Source organism: Suncus etruscus, chromosome 9, assembly GCF_024139225.1.
Source record: "Suncus etruscus isolate mSunEtr1 chromosome 9, mSunEtr1.pri.cur, whole genome shotgun sequence".
Classification (NCBI taxonomy): domain Eukaryota; kingdom Metazoa; phylum Chordata; class Mammalia; order Eulipotyphla; family Soricidae; genus Suncus; species Suncus etruscus.
This window is the reverse complement of record NC_064856.1, coordinates 84548415-84573462: the sequence shown is the minus strand read 5'-3', so window position 1 is coordinate 84573462 and position 25048 is coordinate 84548415. Positions and strand designations below refer to the sequence as shown.

Genomic DNA, 25048 nt, shown 5'->3' with positions numbered 1-25048 from the left:
GGCCATTTTAAAATTCCTCCTGCTCAATATTCCAATGCCTCTCATGTAGTCTTTCACCCTTACAGACGGCATGATCTTGAACTGCTCCATTTCTTTTGCAAAAGGAGGGTAATACCACCTCTTTCTGGTTCCTCCCTATCTCCTGCAGGCTCATTCAGCACGCATTCATGATTTAAAAAAAAAAAAAAAACAGAACCACCTCTCAACAAGATGGGAATTGAAGTAACTTTCCTCAATATAGTCAAAAGCATTTACGACAAGCCCCTGGTAGCATTATACTCAATGAGGAAAAATTAAAAGCCTTTTCTCTAAGATCTGGCACAAGACAAGGTTGCCCACTTTCGTTGCTTCTCCTCAAGATTCATTGTTGCGATCACTAGTCAAGACAGTTTTCAAATCCCCTGAGCATGAATCCTTTATTTTTCTAAGTTTTGAGGAGAAGGGAATCAGCAAAGAGGCAATGTGAAAGATGAGGCTAGCCTGAGCAAGAGTAAAGGCATGTGGACATAATGGTCCCTGGATCCTTTTCCTCTGTCCCATTTCCTAGATGCCTACTCTTAGCATCCTGCTTGGCCAGTGTGTCTAAGGTATAGAGCACTACCATCAAGAGCCTTGGGCTTTTAGAGAGAAAACCTTGCCAACTAGTTGATTTGAAGCACATTCCCCAGAATTCATCTTTCGTCTATTGGCCAGAGCCACTTCCAGCATAGGTCCTGAAGTAGTTATTCTAAGGGGATCAGATAGAATAGGTGAATATAAACAAGTATCCCATGTCACCCAAGGAAGCTGCTTATTCCAATTGTCACAGGCCCTCACCCTTGATCTAAAACCCCAGGGCTTTATGTGCTGTAGAATTCAGAATTCTTCAAGTATTTGGAAGGCTCTGCATACTGGAGGAAGGTGTACACGTTATAAAATAGAAAATAACCGCCTCAAGGAACTGCTCACTGCCACTGCAACAACACATTTCTGCAGTGTGTCATCTGAATAGGCTCAAGTAGAATAAATAAGACTAGAATAACAATTAAAAATTATATGCAGATACAGTTTTATATAGGTAAATGTGTCTATGAGATATATATATATATAACTTGTAGTATATATAATATCAGAACATTCATTTGAGACTGTTATTTACTGGGAAATAGATCCCAAAGCACATACTTTTAGATGGAAAGTTTTCCTTCCACAGGTATATTCCCTTGTAATAAGCAATTCCTGCTGGGAATTCATTCAGCAACTTTTCGTTCAAAATTGTAAATTAGGGGTCAGAGAGATAGCACTGCAGTAGGGCGTTTAATGCCTTGCAAGCGGCCAACCCAGGACCAATGGTGGTTCAAATCCCGGCATCCCAGATATGGTCCCCCATACCTGCCAAGAGCGATTTCTGAGCAGAGAGCAAGAGTAGCCCCTGAGTGCCACAAGGTGTGGCCCCCCCCCAAAAAAAATTGTAAATCAGAGGGCATATATGAGCAAACTGGAAAAGGAAAGGAAAAGCCACTATAACAGAAAGTGTTTCACCTCCCAATCCTAGCATTGTCCCTAGAGCCCCCTGCCTCATCTCTGTCATCTATCCAATGGGGAGAAACACAGGCTGTGGCAGAATTTCTCCACCCACCCAGTGAAAGCACCTGCACAGGTTCCTAGTTCCTCGGAGCTATTTGCTAAGTGCTTTCCTGTGAGGAGAGGAGACTGGGATCTTGTCCATCTCCTTACAACTTTTCCCTTCATTCCAGGGCGATGTTGGATTCCGTGACACACAGCACCTTTCTGCCCAACCCATCCTTCTGTGACCCCCTGATGTCGTGGACAGATCTGTTCAGCAATGAAGAGTATTATCCCACCTTTGAACATCAGACAGGTGAGCTGGGCTGGGGCAAGTGGGTTGGTGGTCTCAGATAGTGACAGGCCATGCTGGGGACCTGAAAACACCTCTCTCTCCAGTGTTCAGAACTGAGATCCAGGAGAAGTGAGGAGCTTCTGCAGAGAATAGAGCTTATGCAGAGTCCTTTCCCATATCCTCTGCCCAGTCTATAAGCTTAGCAGACCTTTCTGAGGCTTATTATGTTAACAGAGGAAACAGACTGATGTCAGTCTTTGGGGATTATTATATTGGAACTGTTAGTGGAGAGACAGTCCTGAACATGAATCCTGTGATGCATATTCATCATGGTTGTCTCACCTTGGCGAGATCTTTGCTGTGCACCACTCACCAGCTCAGTGAGCACTGACCTGTCCCCATTATTCAGAGAACTGCTCCCAGCATGTTGCTCAGGAAGTTTTCCTAGTGATGCTTGGGGGGAGGGGGGGGGGAAATCATCATCTATCTACCAAGATAGAACTCAGGGCTTCAAAATGCAAAGCAGAGGGCCTGGAGAGATAGCACACCGGCGTTTGCCTTGCAAGCAGCCGATCCAGCACCAAAGGTGGTTGGTTCGAATCCCGGTGTCCCATATGGTCCCCCGTGCCTGCCAGGAGCTATTTCTGAGCAGACAGCTAGGAGTAACCCCTGAGCACCGCTGGGTGTGGCCCAAAAACCAAAAAAAAAAAAAAAAAAGGCAAAGCATTGAGTGACTTGCCTAAGATCTCACAGTTAGTTACCTGGACTTCCTCATCCTCTTAAGTATCTACAAGGTAATTTTATAGGAGATGTTGCTACTATGGATGACATGAATGCTATTTATATACTATCAGTATTGATGTAGATGAAGTCCTCTGAGCTTCTGTTGTGATCCACTGTAGGCAGCCCAACTGTTAATTGCTATAGGTGGCACAAGACAAGTGGTCGATATCTCCGTGTCATTCATCCCACCCTCCTCTTTCTGCTCTGCCTGAGCAGGAAGCATGGGGCCCCATGTAAATCCCATGCCAGAGAGAGGCCAGTTGAGCTTTGCCCCAGAAACACTCTGAGCGCCTGTCCCCAGGAGCTTGGGTGAGTGCACATCACAGGCTGGCCAGCTACAGCTGGCTAGCAGGTGCACAGCCTGAGGCCAGGACGCAAGTGCTAATCTAGCCTTCAGTCCTCCCCCAGCCTTAACTCTGTGCATTCCAGCCTGGCTCTGAGAGATGAAACCTCTAAGGATACTCCGAAGTGTCTACCCTAGGGAGTCACTGACTCCCGGGCCAGAGGTCAGGGATGTACAGATCTAGTCTAGAGATGTCAAGCAAACTAATTCCACCCTGGGCCTCCTCCAAACTGACACCTGCACCTCCATCCCCCTTTAACTCCTGCTGAAAGGCCTCAGGGTCTGAGTCACAAAGTTACAGATCACGATTACCCTTTAGGCTGAAAAGGCACTAACCTTTTCAGAAAGACAGAAAAAAACATACACCTTTGTCTCTCCTGGGAGAGAATTTTTCAAGGAGGAGAATGGAGGTTTGTGTGGGTCCTGGGACTCTGTCCATGTGACCCATAGTGCTGGGCCTTAATTCAGAACCTTTCCTCCTGACATGCATAAGCACCCTGGCCACCCTGGGAGCGCCCTCTTCTGGAATCTTCTGCCATCTGAGTTGGCCTCCCCAACCTGCCCTGTACAATGACTCTGGCATTAAAGGAGTCTCTAGATCTCAAATTAGAGCCACCTGTCCCCCATGGCCAACTGATACTCTGTACCTCTGTGTTCATCTCTATAAACTGGATCTGGGGCTGATGGCATTTCCCCCTGGAAAGCTCTGAGGAAAGAGTTCACATCAAACACACACAAACACATGTTTGTGTTTTATCACGAAGGGTTCTTGTTAGCATATTAAAAGTTCTGGACATGGATGCTAGGAATGATTGATAGCAGTGTTAATGGCTGGAAGCCCATAAACTCCATAAGGAAAAGATATTAAAGTGGTCTATTTTACGTGACATATATTTTACTACCATAAAAAAAGAAAAATTGACTGAAATAATTTCAAACAAGATGGCCATCTTTGATACATACAGCTTTCTCTTGCCAGTTGGTTCTTATTTTCCAATGGTGGAATGAAGGTTGAACCTGGTCATAGTAAAGCTTCTTTCCAGAAGCTTCTCTAAAGCCTGCACCAGAAACACTACAAATGTAGCTTTATTCCTCCACCACCCACTGAAGGAATATAAGTCCCACATAGGTATGAGGCTGATAAAAATTCTACTTCCTCAAGAGAGGTGATGATATTCTATTTTCTATGGAACAGTTAGACTGCAGTCTTTTCATCTAGCCTTCTGGATTTCACAAGGAGCCAAGGATCTCTGAGCTCTTACAGGTACTAGTTGTGTATAAAGGAACAGTTCACACAAGTGCCTGTCTTGGAAAGTCCCAGGCAGCTGAGTGAGCCTGCTAGGCCTGGCCTCCTCCAGCCCCACCAGTGGAATTAATGCCCAGTAATGCCTCCTACCCTTTCCTTCCTAGGAGATGCCACAAGGCCCAGTGCTGGAGGGTTTTCCTTGTGGTTTCTTCCTGACTGTAACATTGTCTAATTAGATGGGAGGGTAGATTAGTGCTACAAAGGTATCCCCAACTCCAGGATTCCCCTTATACCATTCTATGGTGGGGAAAAAGAGATGTACAAATCTCCATGTGCCCCTTTTTGATTCAGGACTTTTGAGAGCACAAAAAGTAAAGGGGATGGAAGAGGATGGAAGGCATGCTGCACCAGGGTGTCCCATGGGGAAACGGGGAAATGACCTGGCTGGACCTGTGCAACAGGGGTTTCTCATAGCTGGGCTAAACTGTTCTCTGTGGCAAGACTTCTCTTTGGTTGCACTCAGTGTGAAGTTACCATTTTCAAGGCCATTGGCTCACCCTGATCTTCCATGGGCCTCCTTTTAAAACAAAGAAGGGTTGGGCCAGAGATCATACAATGGGTAAGGTGCTGGTCTTGCACACTCCTGACCCAAATTTGACCTCTGAGCTCCACCAGGAATAATTGTTGAGCAAAATCAATGGTCATACACACAAACACACACACACACACACACACACACACAAACACACATACCCCATAATAAATAAATTAATAATTTTTCAATACTGGAAAATTCTATTCAAGCATGAAAGGGGTGACAACATTTATTTCACAGTAATTAGATAAATTTGAAAGATTATTTCTCCTATCAAGTTTTAGTAGTCAAGAATCTGAGGAGTCTTGAGACATTTTGGCCTCACCCCTGATTTCTGAAAGTCTCTTCTGAGCCTCTCCAGGCCCACATACACCAATCCTGATTGCCAGCCTGTGGCTTCAGGGATGGCTTCAGGGATGGAATGAAATTTCACAGCACAGTTTTCTAGGTTGGCAGTTCAGAGGATTCAGGGAGGTTTCTGTGGAACCTTCAGTGACAACTAAAAGGATCCAGATACCAGCTGACCCTCTCTTCCTCTCTATCCCAATCAAGACCCCCATATCTCACTCAGAGAGAATGTAGCATACAACGTTCACTAAGGGTGCGCTCAGTGGTGCAAGAGATGACTGAAGTCACTCTTGGCTCTGACCATATGATCTCAAAAGGAGTTGCCACCTGACCATGTCCATTTGCTCTGGAGGGGCTAGGACCTCAAGGCTTTGTGTTGAGGATGATATGATCACCCGCAGAGAAGATTACATGGAAGCCATCACAGCCCAAGGTTTTAGCAAATATATTAGCAGTCCTTACACAGTGGGGGTTTGGCTGAAGAAAGGTCTTTCTGTGGCTGGAGAGAGATACCCCTGTGCTGCCAGTGTGACCCATAATCTAGCCCTCACTGACCAAAAAAAAAAAAAAAAAAAAAAAGCTTTATAGATAAAATGAAAGGGGTGGAGTAATAGTATAATGGGTAAAGCAGTTGCCTTGCAACTAGACTCAACTTCAATTTCTGACATCCCATATGATCCTTCAGGATGAATTCCTGAATGCAGAACCAGGAATAAGCCCTGAGCATTGCCAGGTGTGGTCCAAAAACTATAATAAGAGTAATAATTTTAAAATAAATTTTTAAAATGCAAGACCCACTTATGTTGAACATTAACCTAAAGATCTGAGAGAAAGGCATTTGGGTTTCACAGTATGTGGGTTTCACAGGAGCAAGCAAGAGTCATGTAATAGATATTGAAATTGGAGAACAGATACAAGAGGGGCTGCCTTCAACTTTATAAATTAAAAAAAATAAAAGCAAAATCAAGAAGCCAGAGTAATAACACAGTAGGTAGGGTATTTGTCTTGCACACAGTCAATCCAAGTTTGATTTCTGGAATCCCATATGTTCCCCTGAGCCTGCCAGGAGTAATTTCTGAGCCCAAAGCCAGGAGTGACCCCTGAGCACTGTTGGGTATGACTCAAAACCAAAATAATAAAAATAAAAAAAACTAAGAGAAAGCCAGAGCTATGATACATTCCAGAAGCATTAGCAAGAAGGGACTCCAACCATAACTATTCTCAGCTTCTTCTGCACATGGTTGAGCCTTCTGGGTAATTGTGGCCCTAGTACCATGCTCTCTGCCCCATTCTAACTTTGCTCAGCAGTGGCCACAGTCTCTGCCACAGCTCTTTGCCATGGACCTGAAGCCTTCACCTGCACCCAGTTTCTTTCTTTTTCTTATATAAAATTATAAGCTATTTATTGGAAGTTCATTAACTTTTATTCTTTCATTAATTTTCCATGTTCTTTTTTTTTCCTTTATTTAAACATCTTGATTACATATATGATTGTGATTAGGTTTCAATCATGTAAAGAACACCCCCTTCACCAGTGCAACATTCCCACCACCAATGTCCCAAATCTCCCTCCATCCCACCCCACCCCCACCTGTACCACTTCCAGGTCTGTGAGTTGGCTTTTTTTCCCCACATCTCATGGGCTATGTCATTGTATAGGCAACAAACAAAAGCAAGAAGGGTATTGGAATGAGGGTGGGCAGATCCTGAGAGGAAGTCTGGAAGCCATTTGTCATTTCAGGTTTTCTCTCATAAAATCCTTCCTTTCAGTAAAAACCACAATGAATAGATTCCCGTGCCACCCAGGCCATGCACCCACTCTTTTCAGGGTGGCCCCAGGCAAGACACTTTCCCAACTCCCGATGCTAATAAATCACACTAATTATGGTTTGAAACTGTGGCTGTGGAACTCGGCCACCTCTGCTCCAGACTGTCTGCCTCCCCTGGCCAAGCCCTGGGCCGACTTTGTTGTGATTATTCCCTCAACTAGACTGAGGCCCCGGTGGGGAAGACCTCATTTCCGGAGAACTAATGGAATCTCCACAAAGACTCACTGACTGCAGGTGAATTTTAGTAGAAGTGTATTGCTGCCAATCACTCAATGAAGCTCTTGACCTGCTTCAAGTCTTGTCCTTTTCTCAGCCAACTTCTGAGAGGTCAATTATAATATTATTCCTGCTTTAGAGATGAAGGAAGAGATTCAGAGAGGTTAGAGGATTGTGTTGGAATTGCACAGCTAATAGGATAAAGTGTGTGGGTTTTCAATCAGAGAGGGCCGATTCTACCATCCAAGACCCATATTCCACGCAATGCTGCCACTCTCCTTGGGAAGCGATTGACAGAACTCCAGAATGGAAGATGGGAACAAGATGCACACTAGGTCTCTATAGCAGCTGGTTCATCTGGCTTCACAGACTTGCTCTCTACTCCCTGACCAGCACTGGGAAAAAATCAAGTTCTCCAATCCAAAATTCTCAATTTAAGCTTTCAATATTTACAAGTCTGCTGTATGTCCATTTTGTTGCAATTTAGCAAAGTTCCAAGTTCTCCACTCCCAAATTCTTGCATCAACTATGATTCCAATAAAATGAACTCTATTGGCTCCATAGGGATTTTTTTTGTTGGGTTTTTTTGGGGTGGGGGAGGGTTGGTTTTTGTTTTTTAGTTTTGGGGTCATATCTGGCAATGCTCAGGGATTACATTATGCCTGGCTTTAAGCTCAAGAATTACTTTTGGGGCTGGAGAGAAAGCATGAAGGTAGAGTGTTTGCCTTGCATGAAGAAGGATGGTGGTCCAAATCCCATCATCCCATATGGTCCCCGAGCTTTCCATGAGCAATTTCTGAGCATAGACCTAGAAGTAACCCCTGAGCACTGCCTGGTATAAATCAAAAAAAAAAAAAAAAAAAAGAATTACTCCTAGAGGATTAGGAGCCCATATGGGAGACCAGGGATTGAACCCAGGTTGGTAACATGCAAGGCAATTGTCCTACATGCTGTATTATTTCTCTTATTCTTAGAAATTCCCAGAATTTCTTTAAGAAGATCATGGAGGCAACCACTTGCCAAAGATAACAAGAGACTTGCTTAGAAATGTGGTTTTTTGGGGCCGGGTAGGTGGCGCTGGAGGTAAGGTGTCTGCCTTGCAAGCGCTAGCCAAGGAAGGACCGCGGTTCGATCCCCCGGCGTCCCATATGGTCCCCCCAAGCCAGGGGCGATTTCTGAGCACATAGCCAGGAGTAACCCCTGAGTGTCAAACGGGTGTGGCCCAAAAACCAAAAAAAAAAAAAGTGTTGTTTTTTTTTTTCCTAAGAGTATACTGTGTAACACTGTTTTTAGCAAAGTATGGAGGTGTGGGGTTAATGACCCACATTCTGGCACTTCCATTGAAGATTTACAGGCTTGATCATATAACTCCTAGCATCCTTTATCATTCTAGGGATTCAGCCTTCATTGCACCTCAATGCACTGCAATGCACCCAAGTTCAGAAGATTGGGTGTAGAGTATATCCTGATTATCAGTTTTCGGGTCACATAAACTCCCCATATTTTTTTTTGTTTTGGGAGGCCATATCTGGTGGTACTCAGGGGAATATGCAATACTGTAGCTCAAATCTGGGATTCCCTATGCAAGTCATGTGCTCCAGACCTTTGAACCATCTTACCAGCTCTGTTTCCAAGTTACGAATGTCGTTGAACAAGACATGCTACAATGCAAGGATTATTTAGCATTATTTACAGATTGAATGTCTTCGTTTTGCCAAAGCTCTATGCATTCAAATCTACCAAATAACTTGCTAGATTTGATTGGTCTGGGGTATCCTTTAAACAGTTAATACATTGGGGTGGGAGAAAATCTAGAGCTCAGGGTGCATGTTAGTCCAGGTTCAACCCAGATATAATCCTAGCACTATATAATACTCTTTTCATCACTGGGTGCAGCCTAGAGGCCTCAGCACTACCAGGATGACCTGAATAGTTCAGGTACAACAGGGTGGTAGCAAAACCACATCTACTAGCCATTGCATTGAATTATCAGCCCAGTTGGCTGAGAAAAAACTAATCCTACCTCCAGGCTTCTGAACACTACTTGCAGCACCTCACTTAACTAAAAATTATATATATTGCCAGTCCTTTAAAAGCATGAGAATGGGGCCAGAGTAGTAGGGCATTTATTTATCTTGCACAGAGCCACCCAGGTTTGAACCCAGCACCTCATATGCTCCCCTGAGTCTATCTGGAGTAATCCCTGAGCACAGAACAAGGAGTAAGCCCTGAGCACTGCAAGGTGTGACCCCCAAAATAAACAAAAGCATAGTGAGAATTCACCTTACAATTGGGGTAAGCAACCCTTATGACCATTTTCCACCTTCCTAAATGGCATGGAACTATTCCAATGTCCTTACTCTGGCTGAACAGCAGAACCTGGGGTATGTGAGCTCACTAGCCTAACTCTAAAAGCTTTCCAGTCTTCTGACTTTAGATTCATCCCCAGTGATAGTGTAGCCAATCTTGAGAGAATGCCTCCAAAACTGCTGAAAATTCCCCCAAATTCCTCAGTTCTCCTGAGATAGCTGCTTCCTTACAAGTATCCTGACCTACTTCCCACTTCAAAGGCCCTGGCTAAACCTGCTGCTTAACAGTGGCCTGTGGACATTTGTATGCAGCCTCCTGATCCAGCACACAGCTGTCTGATCCCATCTGGGAAATGCAGGCACAAGGGCCTTATTTCTGATGAAGATTTTCACACCAAGAAATTCACAGAAAAGATCCTCTATACTTCCAGGCAACACAGCCTGCTCTCCTGAGGGATGAGTCTATCTTTCTTTTTCCTGATCCCTGTCTTCTGGGAAGCAAAGGATGCATATTTCTGGCTCTCATCAGGGCTTCAGATACCTTAGGCATCAGTCTTTTCATCCTTTTCTGCCTTTTCAAATATATAATATGTATAATGCGTGCACATAAAGTATCTAAACAGTTATGTATATTTAAACCTGCTATATAATGACATATATATAAACATATAGCACAGACAATTATTTATATTGTGTCTATGTTAGAATCTTTGGAGGAGGGGACAAATCTGACTGTGCTCAGGGCTAACTCCTTCCTGGTTCTGTATTCAGAGATCACTCCTGGTAGGGTTCGGGGGAAGGTATAAGATGCCAAGTTTGAGCCCCAGGTGGCCATATGCAAGACAAGTGCTGTACCCACCATTATATTGCTCCAGCCCCATAGAGATTAAGATTTTTTTAATGTCTTCATCCAAAATTACTTTAGTTTTGAAATGTGTGTCCAACTTTATCTTTTCAAACAATAGTGAAACAGGATCCAACAGTAGATCTCCATATTCAAATTTTTAAAAAAGTAGGTTTGGGAGTTGGGACCCAACCACTTATTGATTGGCCCTGGGTCCTATCAGAGGTTATGGGCCTTCTCAAAACCTCAGTTTTCTCACCTGTAAAAGAGAGACAAGAATCCTGGAATTTGCTGACCCCATTATGGACTCACCTGGCTCTGGGGGAGCAAGGCAGACCCCATCAGGTTGGAGTGCCAGGTCTGGAGTGAGAGGGAAGGGGGGACATGAATTCTCTTGATGCAGACTCTGCCAGAAGGGAAACATGAGCAGTGGAGTGGGAGTAGGCCTGGCCTTAAGAACAAGCAGGTGATAGAAGGCAAAGGGGCACCCCGTTTGGAGTTCCTGGAGACAGGGCTGGTAGAACAATAGGGAAAGGGCCAGGGAAGACTCGGCCTACATAAGATGACAGAAAACACCCCCTGGACATGGCCTCTCCTGGCCTTTCAGGTCCCTGGGAACAACCATTTCTCCCTCCAGCCCCAGGGGGCTGTGGCAGGACTTTCCTGGTGAGGAGAGCTGTGCTTGGCTAAGGCACTGCAAGAGCACACAAAGCCTGCTCTGTAGGAGAGCTTCAAAGGGGAGGGCTTCGGAGAAGGAGGGCAAAGCCAGCAACACCTTTCAGTGTCGGGACCCACCCCCTGCCAGGCACTTCTCTGAATCCTCTAGGCCCTCCTGGCTTCCAGAAATAACACAGCTCAGCTTCAAGTGCCAAAGAAAACAATGAGGGAGTGGAAGGGGGTATGAGGAGAAAGGAGATTTGGAGACTTTCTGTGAAGAAGAAACAAACTGTGTCCTCCAGCAGCTCACGCTGATAGTCATCTCCAGAGCAACATGATGCAGGGCCAGAGGTGGAAGAATTTCAAGGCTCATAAACATCTGCTCTTAGAATTCCAAGAAAGGCGGAGCACTCCACCCCTCCTTGTGATCAGAAACCTATAGATGAAAAAAAGCACAGGGGCCTTCAGGAATGGGGGTCTATTTACCCAGGAGATACTGCTTGCCATGAAGCATACCCAGGGCCTCAGCTAGCAGTCATGGAGAAGGGCAAGCCTTGGGCCCCACTACTCTCTTCTGTTTTATCATCTACAATGTGACCCTCATCTGTTCTGAAAGAATATTGACTTTTGGGGCCGGAGCGGTGGCTCAAGCAGTAAGGCATATGCCTTGCATGCACTAACCTAAGACAAACCATGGTTTGATCCCCCAGCGTCCCATATGGTCCCCCAAGCCAGGAGCGATTTCTGAGCGCATAGCCAGGAGTAACCCCTGAGCATCACAGGGTGTGCCCCCCCCCAAAACAGAATATTGACTTTTATTCATCCTCATACCTGATTAAGTGATTATTTAGGTTGGATTAAAACAATTCAGTTTAGGGGCCGGAGAGAGAGCACAGCAGTAGGGTATTTACCTTGCATGCAGTCAACCCAGGAGGGACCCAGTTCCATTCCTGGCATTCCATATGGTCCCCCAACCTGCCAGGGGGGATTTCTGAGTGCAAAGCCAGGAGTACCCTCTGAGTGCCACTAGGTGTGACCCCAAAACCAATAAATAAATAAAGTAAAAAAAATTAGTTTAGGATCTAGCCGCCCTGCCAATCCACACACTTCATGGTGAATAAAGAGAGTTCTAAATTTACCTGAGTTTTAGGGGGAACTTCAGTCATCTCTGTGATGAAGTAACCAGGCCAGGCCTATATTTGAACTGTTGGAATGATGGGTTCATAAGATGACATGGATAATACACGTCCACAGCTAGGTTGACATTTGGGAGTACCTAGGGGGCAGAAACATGGAGCTGGGTAGAAACTTCATGTCTTGTCTACTTAAAAGGATCTCAACTTCTTTGAGCATAGTGGTAGAAAATGTGTCATTTAGAGGATGGGACAATAGTCTAGGAAATAGGATCCTTGCTTTGCATACAACCTACTGAGGTTTGATCTCTGGAATCAGGAAATCTATGATTCCCTGAGCCCCAGCAGGAATGATCCCTGCGTACAGAGCCAGGAGTAAGCTCTGAGCATTGCCAGGTGTGGCATGAAAACAAAAAGAGAAAAGAAAAGAAAATGAATCATTTGAAAATTGGCCTTTGCTGGGAGTCTCAGTTGAGAGTGGTCATTTCTGTCAAACACATAGCCCTGACCAGCCACCAATGCCCTGTTCTGCTCCCTGCTATTCTTTCCAGACTTCTGGCTATCTCTAGTTCTCTCACTGCCTCTGTTTCTTCTTTTCTCTGTGCCAAAGTTCTGAGGACTGGGGTGATGCAACAGAAAAAATAAGAGCTCAAATTTAGACTGAAGTTTAAAATTCTGTCCCCCACCCCCACCCAAAAAAAATAGGCATTTCCCTGTCCATCACACCCTGGCTGTGGGATTCTGCACAAGTCTTCTTTATACCTTTATGTTTCTCATATGTGACTTCCTGGGGGACAGAGATCCGATATCTTAGACACTGAGAACACTTAGCACAGAATGTATGGTTTCAAACATAGCATGTTGTCTAATAATGTTAATAATAATATTAAAATCTTCTGGGTTGCTCTCAGCACTAATATATCAATAGTTCCATGTAAGCCATAGAACAATACTCGAATCAATCATAAATTCCATTTTTCTGAAGACCAAAGAGAAGTTCATTGATGAATGTGTGCAAGGCAGTTGCAGAAGTTATTTATATAGAATTGACCAAACCCCCTGTACTTTGTCTCTTGGTGCCCTGTGCTTGTCCCTCTTCCTGTTTCTCCCAGTAAGAATAAGGCTGCTGAGCACCAAGTCTGTGCCTCTGGGGCAGGCTCCAGGAAGTCACCCACATCTCTTGAATGATATCTTGGGGCTGGAGAGATAGTACAGTGGGTTCTTGCTTGCATGCAACTGTCCCAGGTTCTATCCCCAGCACCACTTTTAAACCTCAGAGCCCTGGTGTGTTTTCTGAGCAAAGAGTAAACCCTGAACACAGTCAGGTATGGCCAAAAAAAAGAAAGAAAGAAAAAGAAAAAAAAAAGAAAAAAAATCAAAGGTATCCAGTTTCAAGAAGCAAGTTCTCCATCACTACCCAAAACCTAACCGAACACTCACTGCAACTCCCTCCTTCCCTGCTGCAGTGATCTAGCTCTGCTGGAAGCTGGACAATGTCTCACAGGATGGCCAGAAGCCAGTGTTGACATTGCTGGCCTGCTGGCAGAAAAGTAGAAGGCGACCAATAGAGTTCAATGAAATTTAATAACTTAATCATAGTATTTCATAACTGCAATTGATTCATCATTTTATACACACCACACAGCCTACAAAACCCAAACCAAACTCCATACCAGTCCTGGAGTGGGAGCTATGAGGCCCTTTATACAGATAAGGCAACTGAAAAGAATTTGACCCGGCTGTCAAGCACCCAATCCTATCTGTGTCTTTGATATATTGTCTTATCTATAGCCAAACAACTGAAGGCTTTTTTATTCTCTCTCCACTACTTCCCCTCTAGCTTATTTTTCTTTTCTGTTTTGCTTGTGAAGTCTTCCGAGGAATAGGTGGGAGATGGGGCAGGGTGGTAGAAGGTTCAGTGCTCAGACGCAGAAATGCGGCATTTCTTGGGCCCAGTGGTGCCAGGGGAGTGGCCGGAACTAGAATCCAGATCCTTAAGCTCCACAGCGATCCCTGAGCCACCTCCCAAGCCCCTGGCTACTGCTTTCTAAGTGCCAGATCACGGCCTGAGCACTCCCAAGCCATGACTGGGTTTTCTCCCCTGTCCTTCCTTCTCCTACCCCCAAATCCAGCCCATCATCCAGCGCCCTTTGGTTTTGGCTGCGGAACAGAGGCGGCCTGGACCCCTGCAGAGCAGTCCGCGGTGGAGGCCCTTTGCACCCCCCAGACCAGGGATGAGGATGTGGACGTGACCAGGGCCTCCTTCTGGGGGCCCTCCTCCCTCACTTCTCTCCCCCCTGCTGCAGCCTGTGACCCCTACTGGACATCAGTGCACCCCGAGTACTGGACTAAACACCATGTCTGGGAGTGGCTCCAGTTCTGCTGCGACCAGTACAAGCTGGATGCCAATTGCATTTCTTTCTGCCACTTCAACATCAGCGGCCTACAGCTATGCAGCATGACGCAGGAGGAGTTCATCGAGGCAGCCGGCATCTGCGGGGAATACCTGTACTTCATCCTCCAGAACATCCGCTCGCAAGGTCAGTGCCAAGGGGCCTCCCATAACTGGGTGCAACCCAGGATTGGGGCCCAATAACAACCAGATGCTTCCCCCATTCCAGAACACACTAGAAAGCTCTATGAGCCAGCAATCCTGTTAATGCAAATCTCTTGATCTCTGACTATCCTGTATACTAGAATCAGAGCTCCCAGGTAAAAATGACAAGAAAGTTGGGTGAAAAATGATAGCACAGTAAGTAGGGCATTTGCCTTGCACAAGGTAGCCAATCCAGGCTTGATATGTAGCATATCATATGGTCGCCAAGCCCGCAAGGAGTAACCCCTGAATACTGCCAGGTGTGGCCCAAAAACAAACAAACAAAAATTTACAAGAAAATCAGAAAGAGGCTGCAGAAAAAGTACAAAGGTTAAGGTATTTGCTAGCATGGGGCTACACCTATAACCCAGATTCAAATCCCAGCACCAGAATGGCCCCCCAGGCATGGGCTCTGAGCACAGTTAGGTGTGGCTAGTACAGGGGTTAAATTGTACAGTGTATTTCAGTTCTACAATTCACTGCGCATGATCCTAGCAAACACCTCCAGGGTCACTCCTGAACACCTCCAGAGTTGCACCTCCAGGAGTTGCCAGGAGTAAATCCTGAGCACTACTTGAGTATAGCCCAAACCTTCCCACCCAAAAAATGTTGCACAAAACTATGCATCTTTACAAGTAAGGGGAGAACATATTTTTAAATGAAAGAAAAGCTAAAAATATAATCAGTTCAGGAGGTCTCAACTGAAGCAACACAAACGAATTACTTTCATAGAGACTTACAGCTGCCAAAGGCTGGCACAAAGGCTGTTTGACCTTTTCACTGAGCTGCGGAAGAAAAAACAAACTGGCTTTCGCATCTCTGAAGGTAGCTCCTAATCAGCATTTTATTTTAGCACTTTTCTAAGGGGTGAGGACTCCATGGCCACAAGGTGGCGCTAGTAATTTTTTTTTTTTTTTTTTGAATCCTTCAACCTTTGCAAGAGAAGGTTGATGGCTGGTTATTTGATTTTGGAGACAATATTCTGTATAGCCATGCCACCGATAAAGAAACAGAGATGCTCAAAGGTGAAGTGTCTTCTCCAAGATCATACAATCACTGGGCTGCCTAGAGGAAGTTCTATACAAGGCAGATGCTTAAAAATGAGAAAGTTCAAGTTCCAAGAAACAGAATCTCTAGCCAGAATCTACAGTGAAATCGTGACACCAGTTTGTTGTTAGAACCCAGGGACATATTATCCATATTACCCAATGAGCACACAAATACAGTCAATGATGGGCATTCTCACAACCATGAGCATAACCAAGAAATAGAATTTGATTTTTTTTAACTTTGTGAGCCACTGCTGGCTCTATACTTTCAGGTTGCTCCTGGCAAGGCTCAGGGGATGATCCAGAGCCAGGGAATGAACCGGGACAAAATCTCCAGTATGCAAAGTCTGTGCTCCAGCCTGCAGAGTTATCTCTTCAGCCCCAAAGAAAAATAAATTGAAAATAAATAGAGAAAACACATCTCAGCTCAATTTTAAGAAGGCTCTTTTATCACTGAGCATTGGCTTTAAAAAGACTCTTGGAACCAGAGTATTAATTCAGGAGATAGGGAGCTTGCCTTGCATGCAACCAACCAAGGTTTGATCTCAGGACCCTATATGGTACTCTGAGCACTGCCAGGAGTGATCCCTGAGCTCAGAGCCAGAATTAAGCCCTTAGTACTACAGAGTGGGTGTCAGCTTAAAATGAAAACAAATAAAGCAAACAAAAACAGAAGGGTCTCCAAGGGGTGTATAGGAGAGAGAGTGTGGGAGCCTTGAGACATTGGTGATGGAACACTGATACTGGGTGTTGGGGTTAGAATATTGTATGCCTTAAATTCCAAATCTGTATTGTAAACCATGATGCCTAATTTTTTTCTCTTTAAGCAGAGAGAGAGATGGGCCCAGAGTGATAGCATAGCAGTAGGGGATTGGCCTTGCAAGCAGCTGACCCTGGACAAACCCGAGTTCAATTCCTGGCATTCCAGATGGTCCCCCAAGTCTGCCTGGAGTGATTTCTGAGCACAGAGCCAGGAGTAACCCATGAGAGCTGTCGGGTGTGACCCAAAAACCAAAAAGAGAGAGAGTGAGAGAGAGAGAGAATTTTTTTCTAAATTGTGCTCCTTTTATGAGAAGAGCTGTTTTGAAATATGCCTAAGTGGGAAGCTCCCCATCCTATAGGAAATCAAGCAATCTAGTAGCCCCTTCCTAGTAGAGATGACGATGATATAACAGGGATTCCTGCTCTGGAAGAAATGGGGGGGGGTGTTGGGCTACAGTCAGCAGTGCTCAGGGATTACTCTGTGCTCAGAAATCACTCCTGGAAGGCTCAGGGGACCATATGCGATGTTAGGTATCAAACCCAGGTCTATCTCATGTCGGCCAAGTACAAAGAAAATGCCCTACCTCTGTGCTATCACTCAAGCCCTCTCAGGCAGAAATTCTAAGGAAACTTATGCACTGGCCTCTTTACCATCCAGCTACTCATCCCAGCCCAGTGGGTGGAGGAAGCTACAATTCCACCCATGTCCACTGTTGCCCCAGCTCTGCTTCTCTCCAATGGTGAGTTGCCTGGAGTTGGGGGCAGTGACTTGTGTACAGCATGAGTCTCCCAGAAGATAGCAGACCAAATCATCTCAGGGAGACAATTCTAACTCCACTCAGAACCCACCCCAAGAGGGTTGCACTCCAATTGCATTGCATCCTAATCCCAGGAACCAGAAAGGTAGGCATTACAGGCTGCAAAAAGATGCAACGTGATATCACAAGCATTGACCAAACATTCTATCTACTGAGTTTGTCTCTAGGCCCCAGCTGCCCCTTCTCCTAGAAATCGTTATATCAAAAGATCCAAGAGGTCAGAGAGGTAGTACAGAAGTCAAGGTCCCCCAAGCCCAGACAGAACTGATTTCACCAGGCGTGATCCCTTATGACAGAACCAGAAGTAATGCTTGAGCACACATCTCTGAGTATGCCCTCCCTGAAAAAATGCCATTGTCTGGGCCTATGCAGAGCCAATAGACAAAAAGAGTCTTCTAGGAAACAACCCACAAATTGCAGTTTCCATAAGGCAGAGACTGACAAATGCTGGCAGTAAATTTCTCTACTCCCCCACTCCATGCTTCCAACCCCTCAGGGGAAACTGTACTGAGGATTTAAGATACATGTGAGCCCGGTTTGTCCTCCAAGTGCCCAGGGTGCCTTGGTTTCCCCTGTAATCCAGAATGAGCCTTGGAGCTGTGGTTTGGTCTCCAAGGTGCCTTTGCATGGGCAAGAGATGTTCTGGCATTGTTATTGCATCATGCATAAACTTCTCCTCCTCCCTGCACCCCCCCTTCCCAAGACCAGAGTTCTAGCAGCAAAGGGAGTAGAGGGAGACTTAATGTACAGAGTCAGGTCAGAATCAGAAAAGGGCCCTTAGAGTAAAACTAGTTGCTCCACCCACCACAGTGGATGGAAACTCTCCAGGCTGAAAAAGCTGAGTTTTTTGTTCTGTGTTACCAAAGCCTGATCTCTTACTTCTCAGACAGCTTCCTTCAGCCCCACTCCCAGGGGTCTTCAAACTATGGCCCACGGGCCACATATTGTATTTATTCCCATTTTGTTTCTTCACTTTTAAATAAGATATATGCAGTGTGCATAGAAATTTGTTCATAATTTTTGTTTTTACTATAATCTGGCCCTCCAACAGTCTGAAGGACAGTGAACTGGCCCCCTGTTTAAAAAGTTTGAGGACCCCTGCCAGAGGAACCAACAAAGACCCCGACACATCTCCCTAATTCCTATTAGGTCCTTTTTGGGGCCCCATCCTTTCCTCCCTGTGACCATTATCCCTGTGACTGGTAGTGTCTGAATCTTGAGGAATTAGAAGTCATGTTGAGAGCAGAGCAGAGCCCCAGAGCTGAGTAACACCTTCATTAATGGCCACCTATGAGGAGAGCTAGGAGGGCTGGCAGAAGGGCACATGTTGGGCCTGGAGAGATAGCACACCGGCGTTTGCCTTGCAAGCAACCGATCCAGGATCAAAGATGGTTGGTTCGAATCCCGGTGTCCCATATGGTCCCCCATGCCTGCCAGGAGCTATTTCTGAGCAGACAGCCAGGAGTAACCCCTGAGCACCGCCTGGTGTGACCCAAAAAAAAAAAAAGGGCACATGTTGGCACAGCCCAGTCCCCCTCTCTATTGCACATGGCCAACCCCAATTAGAACTCGGGCACCCCACATGAGTCCCTAAAACCTGCCAGAAGTAAACTCTAAGCACTATTTGGTGAGCCCCCAAAAATTTAAATAAATGAATAAAAACATGGTGACTCTTTACAAAGATCAAATGATCCCCCAAGCTCCTTCTATAAGGAAACTAAAAACCCACCAAGGAGATCAATGGCTTTTCACCTCCAGGCTGGGCTGGGAAAAGGCAGAACTGCAGATGAGAATTCGCTAATTTCTTTTTTTCACCCAGATTACTCCTTTTTCAATGATGTTGACAAGACGAAAGCCACCATCAGAGACTGTAAGTGACTACACCTATACACCTACATTCATTTGTGCAGACTGTGGTTGGGCAGGTGGGCTCCCTCCCTGTTCTTTGGGGATCACTTGAAAGGTGGGTGAAACAACCAAGGACTAAGAAACCAACAGGAAAAAACACAATGGGAAAAGTGTGGGCTGGGGCTATGAATCCCCACTGAGTTTGGAAATCCCAATCCAGGCTCAGTCACCCTGTTTTTAAAGAGGTGTGGCCCTTTCAGGCAGCGGTAAGTCCCAAACACCATCTCTAGTGCTCACCCCAAAGCTGCTTGGTGTCCATTAGTGTTAATCAGCCAGTTTTCACAGCCCTGACCTCAGGGCGTGCTAAGATGTAAGGAATCTGAGCTCAGAGGCAGGTCTGGTTTGGAGTTACAAAATGATGGAGCTGCTCAGAAGGCCCTGTTGGATCTGAAGTTTAACTCTTGTGGTTCTACCTTTGCCAATACAGATGTAGAGACAGGAACTTTAGAAACTGTGATTTTTAAAGATGATGTTTTTCAGAAGGTGTTCCCTGCACATAGAACTAGCTCAATGTTGATGCTGTAAAATCTGATCATAATAACAACAGTTGCCTATGACTATGGCACATTAAGCAAAAATTGACTACGACCATCAAGCCTTTACCACTTTGTCTTAAGGGCCATTCCCATAACCTGGATGAAAAGCACTTAGAGCAGGATTCAGGAAAGGTTAGGGTTGAGGTAACAGGTGAGGGGGTGGCAGATGGCTCCGGGGTTTTCTTTATACCCGTATCTCTTCATCCTTTTAGGGTGGGGGCTCTTTTCATATATTCATCTTTTTATAGATCATGTAAAATCATCCATCAATACTTACTGTCTCCTTTGTGCCCGGCCACCAATCGGGGCTCTTCCGGGGTTCATTCTGTTGTACCCTCTGGCACAGGGACACCTCTGGGTGTGAGCACAGACTCACCATGATTCTAAGAAAAGAATGGTTCTTTCCTTGATACCTGCCCAAGACCCCCCACCAGACAAGCCTATTTATGTGGCAGACCCTAGTGTCCCATCCTTTCATTTTTTCCCACTCACTCTCTCCCATCTCCACTGCAGATGGGCCTGAGAACAAAGCCTGAGGCCTGGGTTTCTGCTCAGAATCCTCGGCTCCCCCCCCCCCCCACACACACACATAGTCAGACCTCCTCTTGGGCAGAAAGGTCAGTTCTATGGCTGTCCACAGTGGCCTGGGGAGTGGATGAGCTTCCTTCTCCAGAAACATGTTTACTAACTTTGCATGCATGAGGCAATCGCCCCTGGGCCCCCCCACCTTAATTTTTTTGGAGGCCTACTTGCCAGTTTTATTCCTCCATGACTATCAAATGGCCTCACTGTGCATGTCTGTGGTTGTTCAGGCAACCCAAACTTGACAAATTCAATCGCAGTGGCAACAGCAAGTTTGGGCTACCACTGAGGCACATTCATGACGAATGACACTCCCTAGAACCTAGATCCCTACCCCTGAGCACTGCTAATCCTGCTAGCTTGCTGAATATGGGTGGGTGTGGGTTTTGCTTTGGGAGCCCACCTCCACATGGATACCTCAGAGGTACCTCGGAGACCCTATATCTCGACGCTGCCATCCTCAACCCCCTGCAGCAAGATTTCAAGCCATTTCAAACTATGAGAACATTCAGAAGAGCCTCAGTAGTGAAAACAGAGCTGACAGTGGCCAGCTTTACAAAGAGAGAGGGCCCCTTCGCTGCTACCTGCCTCCCGCTGTGCTGGGTTAATCCTGTAGGCCTCAGTGTGAAGCCGTTGAAGGGAACATGGAAGTGAAAGGGCGACTCTTCACCCTCTGTTGCCTTTGGCATTTCAGTTGTCTATTCACCTTTGTTTCTCTTCCCCACACCATTGGTTTCTCTCCTCTTTAAAGATTAAGTGAGAACAAGGGTTGGGGCCATTCTTTCACAATATAATAATAGCAGGATTGGGGAGACAGTTTCAGAGTCAGGCCCTGAGTTCAATCCTCAGCATGACCCAATCTCAGCTCTCATGACTGTGGCCCCTGTGACCTGGGACCTGGCCTGGAGTATAAAACCATCTTTTCCTATTGGTCAAGTGTCACCAGGAATGGCCCTGATCCCTTGAATATCACTCAGGAGCTCCTTCCATCAAATAAAGAGCAATAGATAGCAATAATATCAGGCCTAAATGTGATCCTGTGTGCCAGGCCTTAGTATCTACTAAGGGCCCCACAAATATTAGATATTATAGGGGATAAAAAAAACCCAAATTGATCCTAACCCTGGAATTCCCCCCTCTCTGTTCTGAAACACTCTGGTGAGATACTCAGTTGGGGACACTCTGGTGCTATGTCAGAGCTGAGCTTTCTGTAGAATCGAAGAGTGGCAATTATTCCTGAAGAGAGAGGGGAGCCTAGTGGTGAATATTCTGTTGAGTAGGATAAAACCAGCCTCCTACCCACCTTCTGACCCTAGAGAAAAAAGTAAAAGAGGGCAAAGCTAAAAAGAAGGGGATCGCTGGAGGTCAGTCTATGAGAGGCCTGAGTAAGGGGGGGCCTTTGCCCTGAAATCAGGAGGGTACTGAACTTTGTAGGGTGGTAAACCAGGTACCCATCTCCTTCTCATGAGACCATCCCAGCAACCTGTACCCCCTCTGAAGTAGAGTTTTTTCTCACCTCTGTCGAGCATCTTACTTTCTTGACAACATTTAAAGCAAAGGGCAACTCATGTGTCACTCTAGTGTTTCGTTTTGTTCATGAGGCCTTCAAATCCCCATAAGCAAGAACCACATCTCTTTGCTCACTCTTGCATTCTAATCTTGGAACCCAGAAACTGGCACATAGCAGGTCCCCGATATTGACACAGATGTCCTTTAACAAGTAAATGCCTATGTGTACCACCGTGGATGCTTGCACATAACTTAACGCAAATGGCAGTCAGTGCCAGTGTCAACATGTCTTAAAGACAAGAAGGGTCAGGCCTTCTGTGTCCTTGCTTCACCCTCTACCTAATGATTTTGGGGTACACTGCAGGATAATTTCTACCGAAAGTGTTCTACTCCACAATGATCATTTTGGGCATGGTCTTAGGTCTGCAAAGTGGTCTCCTGTGTCCCTTCTGACTGTTAGGGATTTCTGTATTGCAGATGCCGATTCCAGTTGCTTAAAAACAAGCGGTATCAAAAGCCAGGATTGCCACAGTCACGGGCGAACAAGTAAGTGCAGAAGGACAGTTTTCACTTTCTTTTGAAGTTTAATGGGAACTTGGTGATTAACCACTGGTTTACAATATTAGGGCAATAATATTGGACCCAATAATATACTGGGGTGGGTAGGAGCTTCATACTCATGTCTTATTGTCACCATTTCCATGTCTCCTGTGCCCCTCCCACACACCAGTAAGTGGAGGTCGTTTTTGATCATTTTTGATACTGCATTTTGGGTGCAAGGGGTGTAGGCAACCACTGCCCAAAGAAGGTGATGGCTTTCACAGACATCATCAAAATATAATTTATTTCTTTTCACTTGGAAATGACATTGTAAGGAAGGAGAACCCTTAGGTGATCATGTGGAACATCTGAGGAAAGTTAATTTTTCCTGAACTTCAGGAAGGGGAGCAGAGAAAATCCCAGAAGCTGGTAATCAGGTAGTAGCCCTCAAGACCATATTCAACCAGGGATGAAAACAGGCCTGCTGGGCCTGGCTCTAGCCACCAGCTATGCTTTAAACCATATCCCTCTCATCCAGGCCAAGGAATTGGTTCTTTTATTTTCTCTTTTATATATAAGGACTATAGAGAGATGTGGGTAATGGGTGGGATGCTAACAAAAAGTGAATTCAGGATACAAACCCAGAGCCAGTGCAAATCACCATAGAATGAAACCAGCAAGGGCCAGCTATTCATGGAAAACAGAGCCAGAGGGTGAGTCCTTTTAGACAACTCTAGGTCCAGGCTTGTCCACTAACTGTTGGGGGAAAACAAGGGTCATTTTCTGAGTCACATGACTCATCATGTAGCAGCAAAATGAGCCCACAGTCCCACAGTCCCAGGAGCTTCCGGAGTCCTGGAACTGGGGGCCAGATAATGTCGCAGTTTGCAAGAACTGGAACTGCCTTCAAAGAGGCTTGAAGCATGCTGCAAGCCTGAGCCACCTTTCTACATAATGCACCTGGCTTTAATGATCAAACACCGAAAAAAAAAAAAAAAAGAGCACCATCATCTTGCAAAAGCAAGTTTTTTTTTTACCTCTTTTTCTAGAGTTTTAAAGAAGCTGGGCCTGAGAGAGTACATAAGTAGGATGTGTGTGTTACACAGTCAAACCAGATTCTGATCCTGGCATCCCATATAGCTAGGGGAAAGAATTCATAAGTATGCTGGATGTAGACTGAAGGCCCCCAAAAATTTTAAAAAGAGAAACCGGAGTGATAGTACAGTGGGTAGGGCATTTGCCTTGCACACAGTCAACCAGGGTTCGACCTCTGGCACCCCATGTGGTCCCTACGAGCACCACCAGGAGTAATTTCTAAGCACAAAGCCAGGAGTAAACCCCCCCGCCCCAGTACCACCAGATGTAGCCCAAGAAACAAAAAAAAATTTTTTTGTTTTTTCTTTTTCATTTGTTTTTTTTTTTTCTTTTTTTTTGGCCAAAGGCCTCCAAAGTTCTCATCTCTGGGAATTTGTGCGTGACCTGCTGCTGTCTCCTGAAGAAAACTGTGGCATTCTGGAGTGGGAAGACAGGGAGCAAGGTATCTTCCGGGTAGTTAAATCAGAAGCTCTGGCCAAGATGTGGGGACAAAGGAAGAAAAATGACAGGATGACGTACGAAAAGCTGAGCAGAGCCCTGAGGTAAGTACTAGCACCCCCCAACCCCCAAACTTGGCTTCCCTGCTTATATAAAGTGGGAGGGGGGACATCAACTGGTGGCCAGCTCTCCAAGAGATCACCCAAAGAAATCACATGACACCAAACCTTGCTTCTTATTTACCAGTGGGATTTTATGGCTACTGTTTGGCAGTATTTCCCACCATCACACACACACACACACACACACACACACACACACACACACCAAACATGTTTGGAATGGAATCCGGGGAGGTTTGGCCTGGAAGGTGTCTGAGAAAGGTTTAAATGTAAGTTGATAACAGGGTGTGAAAATCCTGGCTAAGCCTAGACCTATCTGTCACCTGAGAGGAGTTGGGGGCTGTGGTGTAGGTGTCCTGTTGTTTCTCGGGGTGCCAGCCTGTCTTCCCCTCCACCTTTCTCTTCTGCTCTCTCACAGGTACTACTATAAAACGGGGATTTTGGAACGAGTCGACCGAAGGTTAGTGTACAAATTTGGAAAAAATGCACACGGGTGGCAGGAAGAGAAGCTATGATCACCTCCCGGCTCAAGTTCGTCTTGTGGATTTCTGTCTTTTGAAACAATCAGATTGCAATAGACATTGGAAAGTCTTTTGTTTGTTTTGTTTTGAAACCTGCGACCGTGCTGATAAAGTTTCTCCACATCTCGGCTTACATTTGGATTCAGAGTTGTTGTCTGCTTGGGGTGGTGGTTACAACCCCTAAGACGGTTTTGTTTTGTTTTGTTTTTAAAGCAAAGGGGAGGAGGAGATGATCTTTTGTGATGTCTTGATCAAACGTATTTCCTTAGTCAAGAGTTGCAGAACCACAATGCACGGGTGCAGTTCAGAGGGAAAAGATCTCCTTTCTGCCATGAGTCCCCCTACCTTTTCCATTGCATGGGCTCATGTGTTTTCTCACACTTGATGGTAGCATCGAAGCAGGGGGAGATGTGAGTAGTTTGTAGTTGA

The 25048-nt window shown here is 45.6% G+C and overlaps 1 protein-coding gene across 3 annotated transcripts; it reads left to right on the top strand.

Moving 5' to 3' along the window:
* Positions 1–1740: 1740 nt before the first annotated feature.
* ELF5 (E74 like ETS transcription factor 5) lies at positions 1741–24613 on the top strand. Of its 3 annotated transcripts, XM_049780099.1 has the most exons (6): positions 1741–1861; positions 14450–14683; positions 19188–19238; positions 22381–22449; positions 23885–24080; positions 24517–24613. In XM_049780099.1, the coding sequence occupies exons 1-6, from the start codon at positions 1741–1743 to the stop codon at positions 24611–24613; spliced, it is 768 nt and encodes a 255-aa protein (XP_049636056.1). The 3 variants fall into 3 exon arrangements, with proteins under 3 accessions (XP_049636056.1, XP_049636057.1, XP_049636058.1); XM_049780100.1 differs by lacking the exon at positions 14450–14683; XM_049780101.1 differs by lacking the exons at positions 14450–14683; positions 19188–19238.
* The last annotated feature ends 435 nt before the right edge of the window (positions 24614–25048 follow it).